A 21,728-nucleotide genomic window follows, 5' to 3' on the forward strand; every position below is an offset into this window, starting at 1 on the left:
AATGAAAGGAAATGTAATGCTGAATTCAACACAATAAACAGACGTCAAAAATTTGCATTACAAGAGAAGTTATGCAGTGAAAACAACACTTAGGGTGAAAATCCCTGCGTATTTATGATGATACTGTCCTATCAGTATTTTGTTGGGCATCCTTTATTTTTCAAGACAGCAGCACAGCGACGTGGCATTGAGTCAACCAATGTTTGGAGCTCTTCCTTCTTTATTATGTGGTGCCATGAGACAATTATAGCCTCAATTAATTGTCTTTTATTGGATGGACTCCTCAGATGTAGCAGTTTTTTCAAACTGAACCACAAATGTTCTAGGGGGTTCAGGTCTGGGCTGTTTCGTGGCCATCCCAGCACCTGGATGTCATTCTCTGTGAACCACTGTTTGCATGTCCGTGCAGTGTGGCAGGGAGCTGAATCCTGATGGGGGAAAAAATGGGGCATTATCTGGAAATAGATCCCCGATAGAAGGTAGAAGTTTTAGTTGTAGGATGGTGTCAATGTACTTTCTGCTGTTCAGTGTGCCGTCTATGACATAAAGGCAGCCTGCAGCATCTGCTGTCATACATGCCTAGATCATAACACTTGTAGGATTCTTTGTTGTTGCTTGAATGCAATCTGGATGTACCTCTTCCCCAATGCCTCCGATATATTTTCTTCCATCACTGCTTAATATCGATATCTTAGTTTCGTCACTCCATATCACTAGTTTCCACTGACCTTCCGTCCATGCAATGTTTTCTTTTGCCCACTGTATTAGTTTCTGCCGCTGCTTTTTACTCAGCAATGGTTTTGTTCTGGGAATCCTACCTTTTAGGCCAACCTCCGTTAGTCTTTTCCGTAATGTTCTTGCACTGACAAAAACACCAGTTGCACTCGGGTCACTGCTAATGGCCGCAGATGACATCCATCTGTCCCTGACGCAAATTTGTTTTATTCTCCTATCAACAGCTGTTGTGCACTTTTTCCGACCATTTCCTTCTTTGTTTTGTATAGATTGTGTTTCCTGATAGCGTAAACAAAACTTTCGTACTCCTGATGTTGTCACATTCCCACCAACTTCTCTCGCAATTGCTGCATATGAAAGACCATTTTCACGTAACACCACAATCCTGGATCTCTTCCTGGGTGACCAGTCACCACTTTGCCTGGATGACATTGTTGTATTTATTTTTTACACCGTCGTTAGCACTAAACAATACACACAAATATCCAACCGGAATTGCACTTCAGTAACCCACTTTATTCTGCAAAATCAAACAGCCAAACTGACCTTTCCCACCTTTGAACATGACCTTGCACCTACTAATAAACGACAGCTGATTGGTCCTCAGAACTACGATTCCAATTGGCTGTTAGTAGCTGTTACTACAATCTGCTTCTTGAATCTAACGCATCTGTGCTTCTTTCTCTGACTGAAAGTAGCATAACTTCCCTTGTAATGCAAATATTTGACCTCTGTTTATTGTGTTGAATTCAGCATTAAATTTCCTTTCATTTGATATATGAATCATTGCACTGCGTGAAGTGAAACAGTTTTTATAAGCATTCAAAGTTGAAGAACATTCAAATTTCAAAATGTGTCCGCAATTTTGGCCACGTGTATGTATATATATGTGTATATATGTGTATGTATGTATATATGTGTATATATATCTCTATATATCTCTATATATCTCTATATATCTCTATATATCTCTATATAAAATTTATATTTATTTTCATATTCTCTCACTCACTAGTGTGCTCGGGTTATATGCATGGGCTGTAGTGTACTATCTATATAACAAAAGTACAAAGTCTAGCCCAACACAGACTTGTGCATAGTAAAAGGCCACCAAGAACCTGTACCCCCTCCAGTTTTCCACCACTGCTCTGCAGCGGCAGGGCAGCTGTGTGCATGGCCACAGGACCCATAAAGATTTGGCTACATTCCCAACCCATAGCTCACAGTGCCCAGTCACTCGTCACTGACCATGCAGCTCACTTCCCATCAAAGCTCACACTGCCCCATCACACCTCACTGCTCCTTCTGCAGCTAACTCCTCCCTCCCCGCACAGCTCACTCTCCCATCACACATCACTGCTCACCGTGCAGCTTGCACCCCACCATAGCTCACACCTTACTGCTTACCATGCAGTTCACTCTACCGCATCACATCTCACTGCTCCCCTCACACTGCACCCTAATTCATTTTTCCCTGCTACTACCCTAATTTCTCCCAACACCTCAATTCCACTACCCCACGCACACAGCATAATACATCCACAGCAATTGCACACAGAGGCTCACATGCAACACACACACCTGTTTACCTCCACCTTACAAACAGTTGAGAAATTCTTTATAGCTGCAGCTAATTGTCATTTTTAAAACAGCCTTTAAACTGACAGGAGCTGATTGGTTGGTACTTTGGGGTCTATTTACTAAGCCTTGGATGGAGATCAAGTGCACGGAGATAAAGTCCCAGCCAATCAGCTCTTAACTGCCATGTCACAGGCTGTGTTTGAAAAATGACAGGAGCTGATTGGCTTGTACCTTATTTCCATCCAAGGCTTAGTAAATAGACCCTTTATCACTCTCTACTTTATCACTCTCCAAGCCTTAGTGCACATTTCCCGCAGACTTCACCCTTCCTATCTCTCAACTCCAGATCATACCCTTCACAGGGGGGATGCTAACATAAATTAGATCAACTTTTATATTGGATACACATGGATGCAATTAACACGTCACTTGATCACAAAGATTCCCAATAAATCCATTTTGATATATACTGTATATAATTTTGATGCTTTTTTTTATATTTTGACTTTTTTGTCAAATGTTTAGAATTTTACATTTTATTTTGGTGCCCTAGTAATTGTTTTGGAAGATCATGTGACATGTTAACTGGGATCTAATTATAGCTAATGTAGAGAAATGTTATATCTCCAGCTTACTTGGTATGATCGGAATTCCCACTGGACAATATAAATGGGTGTCTAGGGATAGCTAAATCATCTGTGACTGAAGGAAACTATGGTGGTGGTTTTCTGCAAATTGTATGTGGAATTACATCAATGCATGGCATCTTCAGTTTGTTTTTTTGTTTTGTTTTTTTCATTCCTTTCTTGGTGGGGACATCCATTAGAGTTTTCTAAAGTGTGAATGTTCTTTACACGCTGGGAATATTTGGAATATTCAGAATATTCCATATACATATTTAACAAAACAAAAACTGACTGACCTTTAGGACCTGTTTTAGTCAGACGTAGTGGCGATGCTGAACACAGTTTAGCCATGTTTTTAGTGTGCACATGCATTCCTATTTTGTTTGTGCAGAGTCTCAGAACACTTTTAGACGCATGGTAGCAGAAGTTTATTGGAAATGTATGGTGTGCTAATGGGAGATAATTGGGAGGTGGTGGTATGATATGTCAACATCAGAATGTCAACATGGTCATACTGATATCATTGACCATGTTGACATTCATCATGTAAACACTGATGAAATGCCGACATTTTTTTAGAATGTTGACCTATCGTCTCTGGTGACCCAGCAGTTACTTACCTGCCCTAACCTTCCCTCTAGTGCCTATACAGTACGTCACCACCACCACCATTGCCTAACCCTAACTATGGGCGTGTCTATAGTGGGTGTAGGGAGGCCATTTTCCCTGTGTTTTTCGCATGCACAATAGAGATGTCTCCATGAATGTTGCACAGTTGCCATTTTCCCATAGACCTGCGCAAACACAGTAGACTCAAAGCCAGAGTCTACTGCGCTGCCAGAGAGCCTGCCCACAGGTTCTCTCTTAAACCACCTCTGACCCTAACCCTTCCATCCGCAGCCTAACCCTAATGTTGACATTCTGATAATGTCGGCACTCATCCTGAGAATGTAAATTTGTGTATATATTTAAAAATCTCATAAAACACTATTTGCATTAAACAAGCTAATTTCTGCAGGTTGCTGAATAGCACTGTTATTCGTAAGATATATACAGTCAGGTACATAAATATTGGGACATTGACAGAATTTTCATATTTTGGCCTCTATTCACCATCATAATGGCTTTGAAATGAAACAAACAAGATGTGCTTTAACTGCAGACTTTCAGATTTAATTTGAGGGTAATTACATCTAAATCAGGTGAACGGTGTAGGAATTACAACTGTTTCTTGTGCCTCCCACTTTTTAAGGGGTCAAAAGTAATGGGACAAACTAAACAATCCTAAATCTAACTTTCACTTTTTAATACTTTGTTGCAAATCCTTTGCAGGCTATTACAGCCTGAAGTCTGGAACGCATAGACATCACCAGATGCTGGGTTTCTTCCCTGGTGATGCTCTGCCAGGCCTCTACTGCAAATGTCTTCAGTTCCTGCTTGTTCTTGGGGCATTTTCCCTTCAGTTTTGTCTTCATCAAGTGAAATGCATGCTCAATCGGATTCAGGTCAGGGGATTTACTTGGCCATTGCATAACATTCCACTTTTTAGCCTTAAAAAACTCTTTGGTTGCTTTTGCAGTATGCTTTGGGTCATTGTCCATCTGCACTGTGAAGCACCGTCCAATGAGTTCTGAAGCATTTGACTGAATATGAGCATATAATATTGCCCAAAACACTTCAGAATTCATTCTGCTGCTTTTGTCAGCAGTCACATCAATAACTACAAGGGAACCAGTTCCATTGGCAGCCAGACATGCCCACATCATGACACTACCACCACCATGCTTCACTGATGAGGTGGTATGTTTTGGATCATGAGCAGTTCCTTTCCTTCTCCATACTCTTCTCTTCCCATCACTCTGGTACAAGTTGATCTTTGTCTCAGAACTGTAATGGCTTTTTTAGATGTTTGTCAAACTCTAATCTGGTCTTCCTGTTTTTGTGGCTCACCAATGGTTTACATCTTGTGGTGAACCCTCTATATTCACTCTTGTGAAGTCTTCTATTGATTGTTGACTTTGACACATATACACCTACCTCCTGGAGAGTGTTCTTGATTTGGCCAACTGTTGTGAAGGGGTTTTTCTTCACCGGGGAAATAATTTTTCTGTCATCCACCACAGTTGTTTTCCGTGGTCTTCCGGGTCTTTTGGTGTTGCTGAGCTCTCCGGTGCGTTCTGAATGTTCCAAACAGTGGATTTGGCCACACCTAATGTTTTTGCTATCTCTCTGATGGATTTGTTTTGATTTTTCAGGCTAATGATGGCTTGCTTCACTGATAGTGACATCTCTTTGGATCTAATATTGAGAGTTGACAGCAACTGATTCCAAATGTAAATGTTACACCTAGAATCAACTCCAGACCTTTTACCTGCTTAATTGATAATGAAATAACTAGGGAATAGCCCACACCTGTCCATAAAATAGCTTTTGAGTTGATAGTCCCATTACTTTTGGCCCCTTAAAAAGTGGGCGGCACATTTTGGAAACAGTTCCTACACCATTCACCTGATTTGGATGTAATTACCTTCAAATTAAATCTGAAAGTCTGCAGTTAAATCACATATTGTTTCATTTCAAAGCCATTGTGGTGGTGAATAGAGGCCAAAATATGACAATTCTGTCAATGTCCCAATATTTATGCACCTGACTGTATTTTATTTGACTAATATATGTTTGTGAGTTTTCAATGTTGTGTAATCAGCCAAAATTAACATGCTCGCATAATTTTGCATATACTATTAAAAAAATAATTCCTACATGTATATCTATCTGAAAACCTTTTATCTAGAGCGTTCCATAAAACTGAAAATAAAATCCGTTCATGGGAGTTGACAAATGTGGTTCTCAAGCAGTATAAAATACATTCTCTCCAAAACCACTGAAATTGCTAATTTGTCATGTTTGATTCTTTTTCTTTTTCTTGTTCCCTCCTGCTATTGGTAGATGAGTATACATCAGACATACTACAGTTGTCCCCTTGTATGAGATTAGATGATGCATCAATTTACCTGTTTGAAAAAAATCATTGCAAACCGGAGACCGAATACCTAATTGCATTTTTTTTTCTTTACATTTTCTTTATTGAAGCTTCAAAGTAACAGTAAAGTACACGCAATATTTTATAGAGACAAATATAGAAACCGAACAGTCTATACATATTTCAGTACCCAATTGCATTTTAATTTCACTGTTTGTATTATATTGATATATTATTCCAAAACTCCCAGACCCGAGGGCACACAACATAGGGGTAAATATGACTTATGGAGCGCATGCACTCTTATAGGGTAAATATCATTGTTAATTTTTTTTTTTTTTAGACAAATTTGTTCTGTTCCTACTCCTGGAAAACTTACGGGGTCAAGAGGTTCACTAAAGTCTCTAGTGCTCTCGCACACAGTTAACTGTTACAGTTGGAATGTATTATTCAGCAGTTCGATCATCTCTGCGCTACAGTATATTTCTGAGTGTGTTTTCCACTGTATTCCACTGCCTCTAATTCTATTAACCACAGCTATGAGATGTTTGTTTTCCTGAGCCATATTTTTATGTTTTACCATAAGTCGATTTAACATTTTGTTTCTAAAGCAATATTATAAGGTATTTGCTAAAGCAGTGCTAATGGCAGTCTTCTTTCCATCATTACAGCATTCAAGCTGTGTTTTGCATTGTATGCAGTTTTATCCAGAGGGAAACTTTAAATTTGTAGTAAGTATAATTTTTTCTCGTTTGAAAATTAATGAATACTTAATTGTGTGTATTTATGTCAAATTTTAAACAAATATGTAAGCTTTTACATTATTCGAAGCCCACATAATATTACCATGTACACAAACTGTAATTTTGCTTGCTACTGCACTTAAATTGTGGATATACTTAAAACATGAGCTAAAGAGAATCTAGACTACAGTCTTTGCAGAAAAAAATAAAAATGATAACTTCATTTATGCAGAAACTGAACATTTACAAACCTTTATCAGGACAGGTTAAATATAATGTACATTACATCGCATGTGACAAACAATCAATTTTATTGTTCAAACAATATTTTCTGTAGTACAACCCCTACATCCACCTTCATTTTATGTGTGAATGGGCATAGGCACTAGTCAAACCATGACTGCTATTTTAGTTACATTTAAAGAATATAATGGTACATACACACGGTCAGATTTTCCTTCAGATCTGTACAATAACTATTTTAAAAATCGTTCATATCTGAAGGAAAATCTGACATGTTTGTCAGATGAAAGATGCGCGTTCCCGTTTGACAGATATCGATATCTGACATCTGATGTGTTTGCAGTCATATTTGGACAATTCCATTCATTTTAATACAGGCAAAAATCGTTCAGATCGTTGGTCAAATCGTTCAATCGTTCATCTGACCTATCTGACCGTGTGTATGCACCCTAATAAACGGGCAAATATATTCATCACGGTATCACCCTACAGTTTGGTAGATCTGCTCCTTGTGCTCAGTACTGATATTGGTTGTAGCAAATAAATTGTACAAATATCAATCCAATACTTTTGTTACAACAGTTTCTGCAAGAAATATTTTATGTTTATTAAATAGATTGGGGTATGTTTCTAACAATACTGTGGTTCTATAAGTTGTCAGTGCATATACTGGTGAAAAGGTGTATTTACCACTGTCTTGTCTAAGTCTGGCCCAGTATACTGGTCCTCTCGTTTTGGTGGGTAATGATCATTTACAAAGCGGGAAAATATCCCTACTTTTGAGCTAATGGTAAACACTTGAGATTTATCACCTTAAGCGTGCATGCTGTTACTCAGTGTCATAAGGACATTTCTTGGGGACCAAAGTGAAGGCATATACATATAGAATGTTTGCAGATGAACAAAAACATTGACTTTCATAAGAAAAGCTGTCATGTTTCTGTCCATTTGTTTTCCAAACATAGCTGTGTCTGCCCTCATTTTGAACTGGAGAATTCATCTAAAGTTCCACACAAGATGAAAGGCATCTACAAGTTCCAAAAACCTTACATGGATGAGTTATATACTACACTTACCATTTTCTGACGCCTAACAAGCTTTATGTGGAATTCACATATTCTAGTGGTACATGTCCTACTGTTGCACTTTACAATTGGTAACAAAACAGAAGTCCTTGAGCTTCCCCCGCTCATTTATTTAACTTTTGCTAGAATATTCTGTGACTCTGGTTATACCGTTGAAGGGAGACTTGTGGTGAACACCTCCTATCCAAGGACTAGTCTCCGGTCATCAACCGTGACCACGTTTCTGCAGGAGGCCACTTAAACCAGACCCACCCTCAGAGTCTGTAGATTGGGGCCTCCTGATACTACCATTTACGAGTGCTCCCCGTCGTCTACATTGTCTGTAGTCAGGCGGTACTCAGTGGTGGTTCACTAGCTGCAGCTCTAATACCAATGAGGAGACCCGTAAGAGGTTATTCAATTGTTTTCACGCACGGCTGTGAGTAATAGCTGTCCGACAGAGCAATTCAATTGTTGCTCCGTCCGGGCTCAAATTCCGCAGGTTAACACATTTCTGCTCGCACCCTCCTGAGGTGGCGAGCAGAGATGTGCAAAAAAATTCTGGGTTTGGGCACGCTAACCATGATTTAGTCCGGTTTAGCCATCTTATGTGGCTAAACCCTGTCTATTTAGGTGCAACCATGTGTGAAAAGGCATAGGCGCTCAAACAATTGAATATCGCCACCCAATTTCCTGTCACTTTAGACGGGAGATTGGAGCGCTAAAAAATTTGAAATGCCCCCTGAAAGTGTGAGAATGTATTTTATACTATTATACATTTATCCTATTGTGTCATGCTTGGAACCTAGGGTATCTTCAGCTTGACACCGGTTTGCACCAGTGAACAGAACTCCATTTCGGCAGTCAGGTGAATTCTGCCTGTTCTCCCGCTCTTTTACAGCCAGCATTGATGACTCTGCACATATCTCTGCAACCTCTCCAAGAAAAAATAGAATTGCTCTGAATAGCAATCCAAACAGTGACGTTCTGCTGCCACTTTGTGGACAATTTCAGTTTAACTAGAGCTGATCTTTTCCTATTTATAACTACTTTCTATAAAGACACAAATAGAATCATATTATATATGATTTATCTCCTAATTGTTAGCTCTGATATATGTCTACATTGACTTTTTGATTTATATCTCCTGCTTTATCAAGCAATACTAAATTGCAAAAACGTAGTTTTCAGTGTATGATGTAATGGCTCTCCTAAAAGGGGGGATATTGAGCACAAGAAATACAAATAAAATTATCCATTGCCTATGTTGCTGATCTGCAGCAATTGCAGATTGCACTTGATATTGTGGCACAAATAAACTGCAAACCTGCAGTTGGGATGCCACCAAAAGAATAATACATTGCACTTGACTGGTACACAGTCTGACTGTATTTGTGATTTCTCTTAATTTAGAGGAAAGTACCACTCAGCAACCAGTCAGCTAACGGGCCTCACATCATCGCCAACCAACAACCTATTAAACCAGCATTCTCTCCACCCAAACCATTTAATTAGCGTAGAAGTAGCCTAGGAGGTCATGTACTTTTGCCTCAATAGAATCTAAGCAAGGAACAACAGCTGTACGCCAATGATATTCTAAAAGCATATGTCCTTTCCCTAGAGGCGACATCACCGTGATTTACAGGAAACAAGGGCAGAAGTGGATCTATTCCCGGTAACTCTAATGGTGGGTACACACTACACGATATGCTCCCTGAGCGATATCGTGTAGTGTTGTCCCCAGCAGGTTGTGCTCAATGTCGTTCATGACATTGAGCAAAGCCGCTGAACGATATCATTAATGATATCGTTCAGCGCCGGGCTCTCTCCCCCATTCCCTGATATGCAGCAACCTGACGAGATCGTCAGGTTGGCCTGCATGTCAGCCCGATGAGCGATAATGACGAACGACCCGCGTTATCGTTCATCTTTTTGGGGTTAAAATTGGACGATAAAGTGGACGACTGAACGATAATGATATCGTTATCGTTCAGTCGTCCACTTTTTCGCCCAGTGTGTACGCACCTTAATAATTAACTCCTAACCATCCTCCACAGGGTACTGACAGTATAGCTGTACAGGCCCAATACACACACAAAATATCTCACTTGACCACAGTTCTGTTAACAATCAAGAAAAGGAAGGTCAAATTTTATGAAGTCTACCTGTTGTTAATATACAATCTATATATAAGTTTTGAAATCTTAAAAATTGGTCTGGCCCAAGCCCTGATGACTTTCCTCCTATTTTAGTATTAAAAGTTTCAGAAATCCCTTATTTCCTTTTTTTTGTGCTCTATTGTGTGAAGACTCTAAATTATGCTCGCCCCACCACCATGTTGCAGGCAGCGCAAAATAATCACAAGTTTACCTCAAAATTCCAGGATATCAGAGATGCAAAGATAGGTGTGTGACTGGCATGATGGTGTGTTTAGACAGAGTCAGAATGAACTAAGGGTCAATAGAAAATCGTATCTTGAGTGTCGTCTACATTTGAACGTTTGTAATCGATTAGGAAAACTCAACTGACCTTTTTGATTTTTTTCTTTCTTAAAGTTTGAGGTCCCTCTTGAAATCTCCTTTGCTGCCGAAGGGGTAAGGCAAGTATCACAAATTTGATGTTCAAAAGTCTTCAGTTGTGTTACGATTTTGCACTTAGTAGGTAGGTTTTGATTCTCTATAGTAGGGGTTCTCCACTTTTGTCCTCAATTACCCCCAACAGGACATGTTTTCTGTACTTTTTGTTTAATCATGCACAGGTGGGTTAGTCTATTTTGCAGGGTCAGAGATTATTTGTTTTCACAGATTAAAATTATGAGAACATGATCTGTTGGGTTTTAATATGTGTGATCTATAAGTTTTGATTTTTCTAAATTTCCTATCTTTAGTCTGATCAATTTGGGGTATGATCCCCTTGAAGACCGAGGAAGTGGAAAATCAGCATATCCAAATCTACAAGTGTTTACAAATAAGACAGGTATGAGAAAACCCCCCACAAAGTATGAAAATTCAACACCACAAAATGCATGCACAAAGTATTATGGAAAGAACCAGTAAACTTTTTTTTTTTTTTTTTTTAATGGTCCTTGCCTGACACTCACTCTGCATGGCTTCAGTCAAAGGCCTTGCAGGAGAAACTTTTAGCTTCCTGCTCTATCTTTGGCTGCTCAGCACATACAGAGCTGACCATCTCAACTGTTGTCCCTTCTTCCAGTCTATAGCCAAGGTGGGAAAAAGGCAGGGAGTGAGGCACTGACTCTGAAGGACTCTCTTCTTGCAGCCCTAGGGTTATATTTACTAATGTGAGAGTTATTAGAAGTGGAGATGCTGCCCTTAGCAACCAATCAGATTCTAGCTATTATCTTCTAGAAGGTACTAGTTAAATGTTAAGTGGAATCTGGCAACATCTCCATTTTTAAAAACTCTCACTTTAGTAAATATACCCCCTAGTGTTAAAAAAAAACCCACTGCAAACCTATTTATTGGTCTTATTTTACATTATTAACCACTTCATTAAACAAAATCATACATTTTCGAGTAATCCGTTCTGCACACTTATTAAAAGCTGGAGGACGCAGCGGGACCGCGCAGTTCTGTGGGAAGCGACCTTGTTAGCTAAAGCCCAGTTGCATTCCATGCGACCACGCCAGTTAAGGTCCTAAATAAGCACACTGGGGACATCTGTGGCAGTTGAAATGTCTAATAATTTATGTAACACATATTTCTCTTATCTATAATTTTTTTTCTTACATATTTTCTTTAGGTGGTTTGTGTCTGTTTTATTATCAACCTCCAAAACCGTTGCAAGAACTCACTTATGTAGTTGCATTTTTACATAAAGGTAAACACCTGTCTGTTTATGTAATGTTGACAATTACTTGCAGAAACACTATTTGAATCATATACTTTATGCAATAGTTGGTAAGTAGTATGTTTTAAAGTGTACTGCTAGAGCAACTATACCTTCTTTGATGATCTATTATATTTGTGTAACGAATATAGTGCTGCTTGCCATGTTTGCTAACATTCAGAAACAAGCTTGTAAATCCAGTACCCCAGAACTCCCCTTTTCTTCTTCCTCCATAGGGGACACAGGCTTTACTCTGGGTATAGGTTGGTGGGATGGAGCCTGGGCACCACACAGTTAATACATGAAATTCCTCAGCCCAGGTTCCCCCCCCAGCCACAGGCACCTCAGTTCTAGTGTTGGTGCCTGCTCATACTTTTTTAACTTTATTTTATTTTACTGAGTAAACAGCGCTAGGCATTCTAAAGGATGCCCGCGCTGCTCCTCCATCACCCCAGCACCGGCGTCCGCAGCGCTGGTGACTGGGCTAGTGTACTCGACCGGAGCTGGAAGCCGCAGCTGGCGCAGGATGGGGAAAGGAAAGAGGGCTGCCGCGTGTCCTGGGTGAGGGGGGTAGATGTCGAGGGTTTCGGGAGTGCCCTCCAAGGTTATAGTTCTGGTTCCTTCGCCTCAGCGGGGCACGGGCTTCTATGCCAGCCTCTTTCTGTTGAGGAAACAGATTTCCTTCCGGCCGATTCTCAACCTAAAGTCACTCAAGTTCTTGAAAATTCCCAAGTTCTGCATGGAATCTTTTCGCTCCATCATATTGGCTATGGAACCGGGGGACTTCATGGGCTCCTTGGACATCCAGGATGCCTATTTGTATGTTACCATCCATCTCAGTCACCAGCGGTTCCTCAGATTTGTGGTTTAGGGGGAGCATTTCCAATTTCGAGCTTTGCCATTTGTACTGTCCATGGCTGCTCGTGCATTTACAAAGATCATGGCGGCTCATCTTCGGAGCAGGGGTATCAGAATATTTCCATACTTTGACGACTTACTTCATCTAGCCCAGTCTCCTGAGATCCTCAGTGACCACATTCTGGTCACAGTGGACCTTCTCCAGGCCCATGGATGGGTCATCAATTGGAAGAAGTCTTATCTGACTCCATCTCGAGAGATGGTGCATTTGGGAGCCCTGCTGAACGCCAGAGTTCAGCGGGTGTTTCTTCCGTCGGACAAAGTTTGAGGCTTATAGGCATAAAATATGTTTATTTCTGACTCATCAGAGTTTCAATACTCTTGCATGCAGATTCTGGGTTCTCTGCTATCCACCTTCGACATTGTGGAGTATGCTCCGTTTAATTCCCGACCTCTCCAGTTAGATTCTAGCCTGATGGAACATATCCCATCTGCAGCTCAGGTCTCAAATGGTGGATCTCTCTTAGGAAGTGCGTCCTTCCCTCTTGTGCTAGCTACAAGGGTCTCATCTAAACAGGGGATGCCCCTTCTGGATTCAAAACTGGGTCCTTCTCACCACCGACGCAAGTCTTCGAGGGTGGGGGCTGGTAACCTGTCATCAGACAATTCAGGGTCAGTGGTTAGCTCAGGAGATCCAGCTACCGATTAACGTCTTCGATCTCCGAGCGATTTACAGAGCTCTCTGTCTAGCTCTGCCAGGTACAGTCCAACAACCCGATTGCGGTGGCCTACATAAACCATTAAGGCAGCACTCGCAGTTGGGGCGCCATGAGGGAGGTCAGTCGCATTCTCCGTTGTGCAGAGAGATATCTTCCGTCCCTGTCGGCAGTCTACATTCCTGGACTGCAAAATTGGGAAGCTGACTTCCTAAGCCGTCAAGATATTCATTCGGGCGAATAGGCCCTACATCCAGATGGATTTCACCTCCTGGTTCTTCGGTGGGGCCTGCTGGACATTGACATGATGGCGTCTCTGCACAATTACCAGGTTCCGAGGTACTGCTGACACTTTGAAGGGGTGGCTCTTGAGACATCTGTCTTAAGAGGTAAGGGTTTTACCAGGTCAGTCGTCAGTACAATGCTCGATGCCCATAAATCCTCTTCTACTAGAATTTACCATAGAGTTTGGAAGTCTTTGACTGGTGTTCGGCTAGGAATCTTGACCCCAGGTCTTTCTGTCTCTGTCTTTTTTGCAGGTGGGGCTAGATTTGGGCCTTCGTCTTTCTTCACTGAAGGTGCAGGTTTCGGCCCTTTCTGTTCTCTTTCAGAGACAGATTGCACTCTTTCCTGATGTGCGGATTTTCCTACAGGGTGTTCACCACGTACAGCCTCCATTTGTACAACCTGTGACTCCTTGGGATTTTGGTTCTTAGGGCTCTTCAGTCTTTGCCGTTTGAACCTTTAGACACAGTGGACATTCATTGGCTTACCTGGCAGACTGTTTTCCTTTTTGCCATAACTTCTTCCAGGCGGGTGTCGGACTTAAGTGCAGTGTCCTTTCGCTTGTGGTTTCTGATCTTTCATCAGGATAGGGCTGTCCTGCGTACGCGATTAGGCTACCTAAGATTGTTTCCAGGTTCCACATTAATCAAGAGATTGTGGTTCCTTCTTTCCAGGTTCCAGATTTTACTCCGGAGGAGGCATCCTTGGATGTCGTGCGGGCCCTTTGGATTTATGCAAACCGGACTAAGGACTTAAGCAAGACAGATGCTCTTTGTCCTGTATGACTTTCACAAACTGGGCTGGCCGGCTACTAAGCTGCCTCTGGCCAGATGGTTGTGTTTTGACTATTCGCCATGATTATGCGGCAGACTATCTTTCTGCACCGTCCGTGGCAATGGGTTCATTCTACCTAGTTGGTAGAGACTTTGTGGGCATTGCGACGTAGTGCCTCTGCGGAGCAGCTGTTTAAAGAGGCCACGTGGTCCTCTGCCCATACATATCTAAAGTTCTATTCCTTTGACACCTTCTCCTCTCATAATGCAGCTTTTGGGCGAAGAGTTCTCAGCTAAGCCCAGGAGCGTCCACTCCCTTTTAGGATTAGCTTTGGAACATCCTAGAATAAAGCCTGTATCCCCTATGGAGGTAAAACAAAATTAGATCTATGTGCTTACCTGTTAAATACTTTACTTTGATTCCATAGGAGGGACAGGGCGCCCCCCCTGACTCACCTGGTTAATGGGCCTTGCCCTGCTTCTGGTTCTCCTGTCTGCATCTGTTGTGTGTTTGGACTTGAGTGCGTGCTGTCTTCTTTCTCCTCCTTCTCGTTCCTTGTTTTAGGCTTGTTAACGTAACTGAGGTGCCTGTGGCAGGGGACGGGGTATGAGGGGGAGGGAACCTGGGCTGAGGAATTTCATGTATTAACTGTGTGGTGCCCAGACTCCATTCCACCAACCTATACCCAGCGTAAAGCCTGTGTCCCCTATGGAATCAAAGAAAAGGATTTAACAGGGAAGCACCTAAATCTCCTTTTGTGGCATAGCGAATGGCAGTAGCTAGGGGTGCTCATGTGGCTCCCTAAGAATGCTCAGTCTGACAGAGCTGTCACTATTACAGAAGGCGTTTTATTGTATCCTCCTAGACCTAGAGATGAGCGTGTTAAAAGGACAAGTAAGTCCTCCAGAATTATTATTAATTTCTCTTTGCCCAGCTGGGCATCTCGAGTACACATTAGGTTGACCAGGGTTCAATTCACACCCTTCTTCGGTGTTTTCAGGCAGATCGTGCTCACTACATTGCAGGATAGTGGTGGACAGACGTGCTGAACTTTCTGTTGCTGATTCAATCCTACAGGTTAATTCGCTTCCCAACAAATAAACCCTATGTCTTTTGAAGTGTGGGATGAAACAAGATAATACAGATGAAACTTGTGCAAACATGGGCAGAACATACAAACTCCTCACAGTTGTGGTCCTGATCAGAGTCAAAGCCATAACCTCAGCGCTGAGAGACACAAGTTTTAAACGCTGTGTCATTGTGCTGCAGTGTGCCACACTATCATTGGGGTAAAGTGGAGTTAACAGATTGTGTGGGAAAGCATTGTTATCTGTTCTGAAGTAAGAAGAGATTTAGAATTAGTTTAACTTATTGCTGAATGAAAAAACTAAATAAAACATTGTCGGTATGTGACATAAAATTACACCTGGGTGGGGTCTATTAACTAAAAATAAATTTATATTTGTAATTTTGTTTTTAGGATACAGTAAAACATTTAAAGTCCCAACTGCAATGGAAGATTCTCAGCAGCTCAAGAAATTATCTTTCATAAATATTGGTAAGATCACAGCCTTTTCCTTCCATCTGCCCTGTTCTTGCCCCTTGTTCCTCCTGTCTCCCCTTGATTTTTCCCCTATTCCTACCCCTGTATGTGCAAAGGGTGATTGAAAAGTAATGAGTTCTTTTTTATTAGAATCGGATGACTCCACAGGATCTGAACATTTTTCTTTTTCAAAGTAGTGTCTTTCACATTCAATAAATTGTTTTTTTTTTTTTTGTAACGTTTCAACAACAATTCAGAAACGTGCATTAGACTGTTTTGTGACATTACTTTTAGTGTTGCAGCTGTTGCATTTTTCACTTCAACATTTGATGAGAACTTCCTTCCACACAGTTGTGTTTTCAGGGTTGGGAATGCCCAGACATCACAGGGCGCTAAGTCCAGGCTATATGGAGGGTGTTCCAGTGCTGTCCCATTAAATTCAGTCAGTGCTGCCAATGCAACAGCAGCAACATGTGGTCGGCATTGTCTTGAAGCAAAAAACACTTTCTTCAGAAAATGTGATCTTCTCTTCCTCATGGCTCCACGCAAATGGGTTTTCATGATGTTTGCATAGTAGTCACCATTAATTGTCTGACCATGGGGGAATCCAGTGCTATGGGATCATACCATGCACAAAGAACAGCAGAAGCAGAACTTTACACACCGTAGGAAGCTCACAGAGTTCGCGTGTTTCCATACCCTGGACTGTCGTTTGGATTCAGGATCATAGTGACGAATCCACCTTTCGTCACACGTTCCAATCGATGTCAGGAAATCGGGTATCCTCTCTGACATTTGAATGGTGTTTTTGCACAATTCAACTCGTCGTCGCATCTGCTCTTCTGTGAGATTTCTGGGTACGACACATTGAGGTATAAGCTGCACAATAACCAGCATATCGTTGCCACGTCTACCTATGGGACAGAAAAACCCTCCACTCACTCATCTTTTACTGTCACCACCATGGGGTGTCTTCAGCGTGTACCAGACACAGGCTTTGCCAGATTTTATAATAGTAAATAAATACAGGGGTCACAACAAACACATCTAAACGTGTTTAGGTTTTGAATAGCAAAAATCCACAACCGTGTTTGGAGAATAAATACCATAGTATAGTGGGCCCATGTAATTACTTGTTTTATGTGCTCTGCCTATCTGATCCTTTTTATTGTTAGGAGTTTAAAATGAACCACATGAAAGGCTGGACAAAGTGACTGCATCGACCAATGGCTTCCTATTAGTCCACATGGTCACAACCCTCTTAAGTGATGTGTATTGCATCTGTTTTTGCCAAGGCTGCTGTTGAAAAATGAAACATTTGCAAGACCGCAATTTTGGAACAGCTCCACGTATGGATTCCCCTTCTGCTCTGCACAAGAATTAGAAGGGTATTACATAAGCTTTGATTTTTCTATCCCTATGTGAAGAGTAACTTTGGTCGAAGGGCTAATTTGATCACCTTATGTCAAAACTGCATATGATGTATTTTCTGGAATTGTTATAATTACGTGCATCCCGGTTTCCCATTTCTATTAAAAGATTGCAATGTACTACCGTTGTTGGAGAGGAGTTTTGGGTCAAAATGTATTTTGGATTCTTTTTGCAGTATGTTTGATAGGCCCTAATTTAAATCTTTGTATTTTAATTGTCTCTTGTCTTTTTCCAGATGGCTATGTCGCTGTTTACTTGCCTGGTCATTTTTTGCACTTGATAAACACAAGATATCCCGACTTGATGTGTTATAATTTGTTTTTAGCAGGTGAGAGCAGATTTGGTTTACTATCTACAGTAATTCATTATTATGATATATTTAAATTTTCTTATATCACATTCTTTTTGCATTAATTGAATAATAAAAAATGGAGACAAATCAAATAGTTTTCAATGTACGAAAAAGTAACAGCAAGATGTTTCAGCGTTTTTCCGTGTATCCCGGGTCACCTGTCTGCTTCATTAGACAAGTAACCGAAGAATGGGTCATCAGCCACTGCTTTTGGACATCTTGCCACCCCAATCACTGGACCTCACCCCATGCTACTTTCGGTTGTAAACTGGGAGTGCTGCCTCACCCTTACTTTGTAGATCTGTAAAGGTGTAATAGCCTTCTGGATACTCCCTGGTTCTTTAAAAAAGAAAACACAAGCAAAACTCTCATATGGTGAGGTCCAGTAATCGAAGAAGAATAGTTGTACGGAAGTAGCAGCTGATGACCCAGGAAACGTATACTTTTCTGATGAAGCAGACAGGTGACCCAGGAAACGCCTAAAAACTATGAAACCTATTGCTGTTGTTTTCTCATACATTTGAAACTTTCTGATTACTGTCAAGTTTTTATTGTGCAGTTAATTTAAAAGAATTATGTCCTCCTACTTTTATACCAAGCGTAAAGGGAATGCTACTCCATTCAAGATTTAACCAGATGGTATACATGCACCCAAGAGAACATAATCTTTACTTTATAGTACCTTTTTGTGGGGAAGCTGGATTCTGAGCTACAACATTGCAGAACACAGCTGACACAAAGCTCTTTTAGACAAAAGGCACAAACAGGAAGTTATTACTCCATGCAATACTCTGTCTAACTTTAATCATGTCTCCACAACATGGAAGAATATTTGCTGGTTGATGACAGGGCAATGTAGACCATATATTGCAGATAAGGTTTGGAGTGCGCTATTTGTCTAAAACATCATACTAATAGATTGGGATGGTCATTACTCCCTATTCATAATGTATATCCATAACAAAATAATGTTCTGTGTTAAATGTAAAAGAAAACATTACTCACTAGGGTTTCCCAAATGCATACATGTCATTCATTTATTATTGTATGAAGTAGTGAAATGCACTTCTTCTTTTCTCCAGGTGGGAATGCCAGAGTAAGTGGTATTTGCTCTGATTGTCCTATGCGGTCCATTATGAAGACTTGTGTAATAGAATATTGTACAGGAATTCTGTTCTCAGTGACTGTAAACCAGTCACAGCTTCTAAAATTCCTGACCGAGAGTAGACAGGACTGTGAGCGGCTTGCAGCACTGCACTACTTCTTGTTACACCCGGATCTCCAACCGCAATGGGAAACACAGGTAATATTCTGAAAAAAATGTGTTTGCTTAAGATCTTATTATTTTTCTTGTATTTATTTTGTAGTGTTTTCTTGATAACATATCAAAGGAGCCACATTTGCAGTGATAGTTACTGTGTGATGTCAAAGTGTCCATTGCAAGTACACAATTTCTCCCTTCTCCAATTTGGGAGACAGTACTACCATTGGGCTGTGTTGAGGTTTCAGGCGCTGAGCACTTAAAAGGTTAATTTATTTGAGTATAAAGCTCTTCCACTCCTCAAACCTCCCTCACTTTTAGTTAAGTGCCGAAGAACGTAGATGTACTAAGCCTTGGATAATTATTAAGTGGAGAGAGATAAATGGCCGCAGTTGACAAGATACATAACCCGTTTAACGAGTACTAAAGGGGTTATGTCATTGTTTTAATATTTAACAAACTGTAATCTAAGATTACCGCTATTTGTCACTGCATCGCTCTCGCCATCTTTAGATGGCGAGAGCGATGCTGTCCCAATTGCCGGCAAAGGGGACCCGGCAGCAGCCTTTCCAGCTTCAGCAAAGTTTTCCAGGCACTGCTGGGTCCAAACCAGGTTAAACAGTCATGCATATGCGCAGACTGCCCGTCGCGCATGACATAGAAGCCCATTGCTGTCAGTGATAGGCTGCCAGCAGCTGAGCGGAGGACCCTGCCAACGAGGAAGATGTCGCTGGACCTAGCAGGCAAGGTAAGTACTGATGAATACCAGTGGCATATTCATTTGTGGACCTTAGCCGACTGGCTTCCATGTCATGGCTGTTGAAACCAGGCTTTTGTGAGAGAGCAGAGTTGTGTATTTTTTTTTTGAGCAGTGGTACAGACATGTGGAGAGCTAAATAAAACCATTTCAACATATTACTACTACAGGGACTGATTTGTGTGGTTTGGTCTTAGCATCTAGGATTCTTTGTCTGCTTTCAGGTTGTCGTTTTTTTTTTTTTTTATGTCTACTTTGGATTCCTGACAACGCCTGAGTTCCTTTTTAAAGATGTAAGAGTTTTTTGGGTTTTTTTTAAATTGGCTTTAGATTCTCAAAATTAAAAACTTGCACATGATTATACACCTAATACAACCTCTATATATTCCCCTTATGGAGCTATGGGATCGTAACCTGGTCCTTTAAACTCTTCAGGTTCTGCCATTTTAGCCACTTGATTTGAAGCTTATGGCGTGGAAGGTGGCCTTCCTTCCAGCTATAACATGTGGTCAACTGATCTCCAAATTGAGGGCTTTAATGCAAATTTTCTTTATTGGTTTCAATGAGAATACACAGAGGACTCATAACATAAACAGACACCAATGGTAGGAAAACTCAAACGAGAGTGGCCCATTGCAGACAGCAGTATACGTATGATTGTGAAGTAACACACATCACAAAAGAAACTGTAACCATAAGAGAAGCAATTTTCTAATGGTGGCGATAACTCTCACGAGCAGTAGGGTGATGTGTAGGTCCACTGTGGGCAGTAAAGTCAGCGGAATAACTAAGTGCTAGTGAACATACAAGAACAGTGTTATTGGGGAATGATAAACGGAAAAGAATAAAAGGTGTAGAAGGGGTGCAATAGAATTATGAGGTTTAGGACAATGTCTTTTGAGTGACGAGATGTGTGGGGTAGGCAGAATACTGAAAACGGGCTTCCTGAATCCGATTTGTAACTGCCTTGCCATCCCCAAGGGGTGGAAAACTCCAACGCATTGTTCAAAAACCGCTAATCTACCAACGTTGGTGGCCGCTATGTAAGGGTCTCCCACATATGATGCAAAACGCTTAAAGGGAGAAGAAAAAGTGACTAACAACCCACTAAGGAAAGTACTTTTCTTTCTATTTTCCAAAAATAGGGTGCCAACTGGTTAACCAATTTTATGAATGCTATATATAAGGCACTTGCTATGGATGACTTAGAAAGTAAACATAATTTTATCTATATAGTACTTTTATCCCAATAAGACTCAATGTTTTACATTTTCATTTAACCCCTGCCCCCGCCCCCCCCCCCCCAAAAAAGAAAACACAATACAAAAAATTAAATGTGTACAGAAAAGAGAACTAAGCATTTGGATTTTATCTTTTTTTTTTTTTTTCTTTTTTGTAAACTAAAACTGTTGACAGTTAAATATTGAATCTGTTTTTGAGGTTTCTGGCCTCTCAAACTGTGGGAGGATGCGAGTTCTAGAGAATTGGAGGAGCAAATCTTAAAAGCTTTTTCCCCAAATGAATTGACGGATATTCTGGCCACTGATAATAGTCCATCATCTGCATATCAAAGTTAAGGGGCTCATACACTACCGACGGATAACTGTGTTCCTACAATCCTGCAGTCCGGCATTGCAGGATTGGTGAAATTTTAAAATGGAGAATTTCACCGATCCTCTGACTGATAGCAGAACATCGATGGACGTAGGTCGGCATTTTCGACTGGTGGATCGGTGTTTCTAATCCAATTACAGGATTGCGCAACCGGTCAGTAGGTGTATGGGGGGCCTTAAGCAAGTGGGGGTGTAATGATTGAAAAGCTACTTCAAGCACCTTAGACCCTGGCTTTGAAAGTCAGTAAAACTATCTTAAAGCAGACTTACCATCTTACAGGCAGCCAGTGAATGGAGTAGAGAATGGGTGTTATGTA

The 21,728-nt window shown here is 40.9% G+C and overlaps 1 protein-coding gene across 3 annotated transcripts in view; it reads left to right on the forward strand.

Moving 5' to 3' along the window:
• Positions 1 to 21,728, forward strand: part of GSAP (gamma-secretase activating protein) — a 195,551-nt gene that overhangs the window by 93,264 nt on the left and 80,559 nt on the right. For all 3 annotated transcript variants that reach the window (XR_015877836.1, XM_088468827.1, XM_088468828.1), the window contains 7 exons: positions 6,594 to 6,653; positions 10,528 to 10,571; positions 10,860 to 10,948; positions 11,735 to 11,812; positions 15,935 to 16,012; positions 17,664 to 17,756; positions 18,863 to 19,083. Coding sequence is in view for 2 of the 3 variants with exons in the window: in XM_088468827.1 (XP_088324953.1) it covers positions 6,594 to 6,653; positions 10,528 to 10,571; positions 10,860 to 10,948; positions 11,735 to 11,812; positions 15,935 to 16,012; positions 17,664 to 17,756; positions 18,863 to 19,083 (663 nt within the window). In the remaining variant the exon portion in view is untranslated. The remainder of the gene's footprint in view (positions 1 to 6,593; positions 6,654 to 10,527; positions 10,572 to 10,859; positions 10,949 to 11,734; positions 11,813 to 15,934; positions 16,013 to 17,663; positions 17,757 to 18,862; positions 19,084 to 21,728) is intronic.

This window comes from Taudactylus pleione, unplaced genomic scaffold, assembly GCF_031769625.1.
Source record: "Taudactylus pleione unplaced genomic scaffold, aTauple2 ptg000086l, whole genome shotgun sequence".
Lineage (NCBI taxonomy): Eukaryota > Metazoa > Chordata > Amphibia > Anura > Myobatrachidae > Taudactylus > Taudactylus pleione.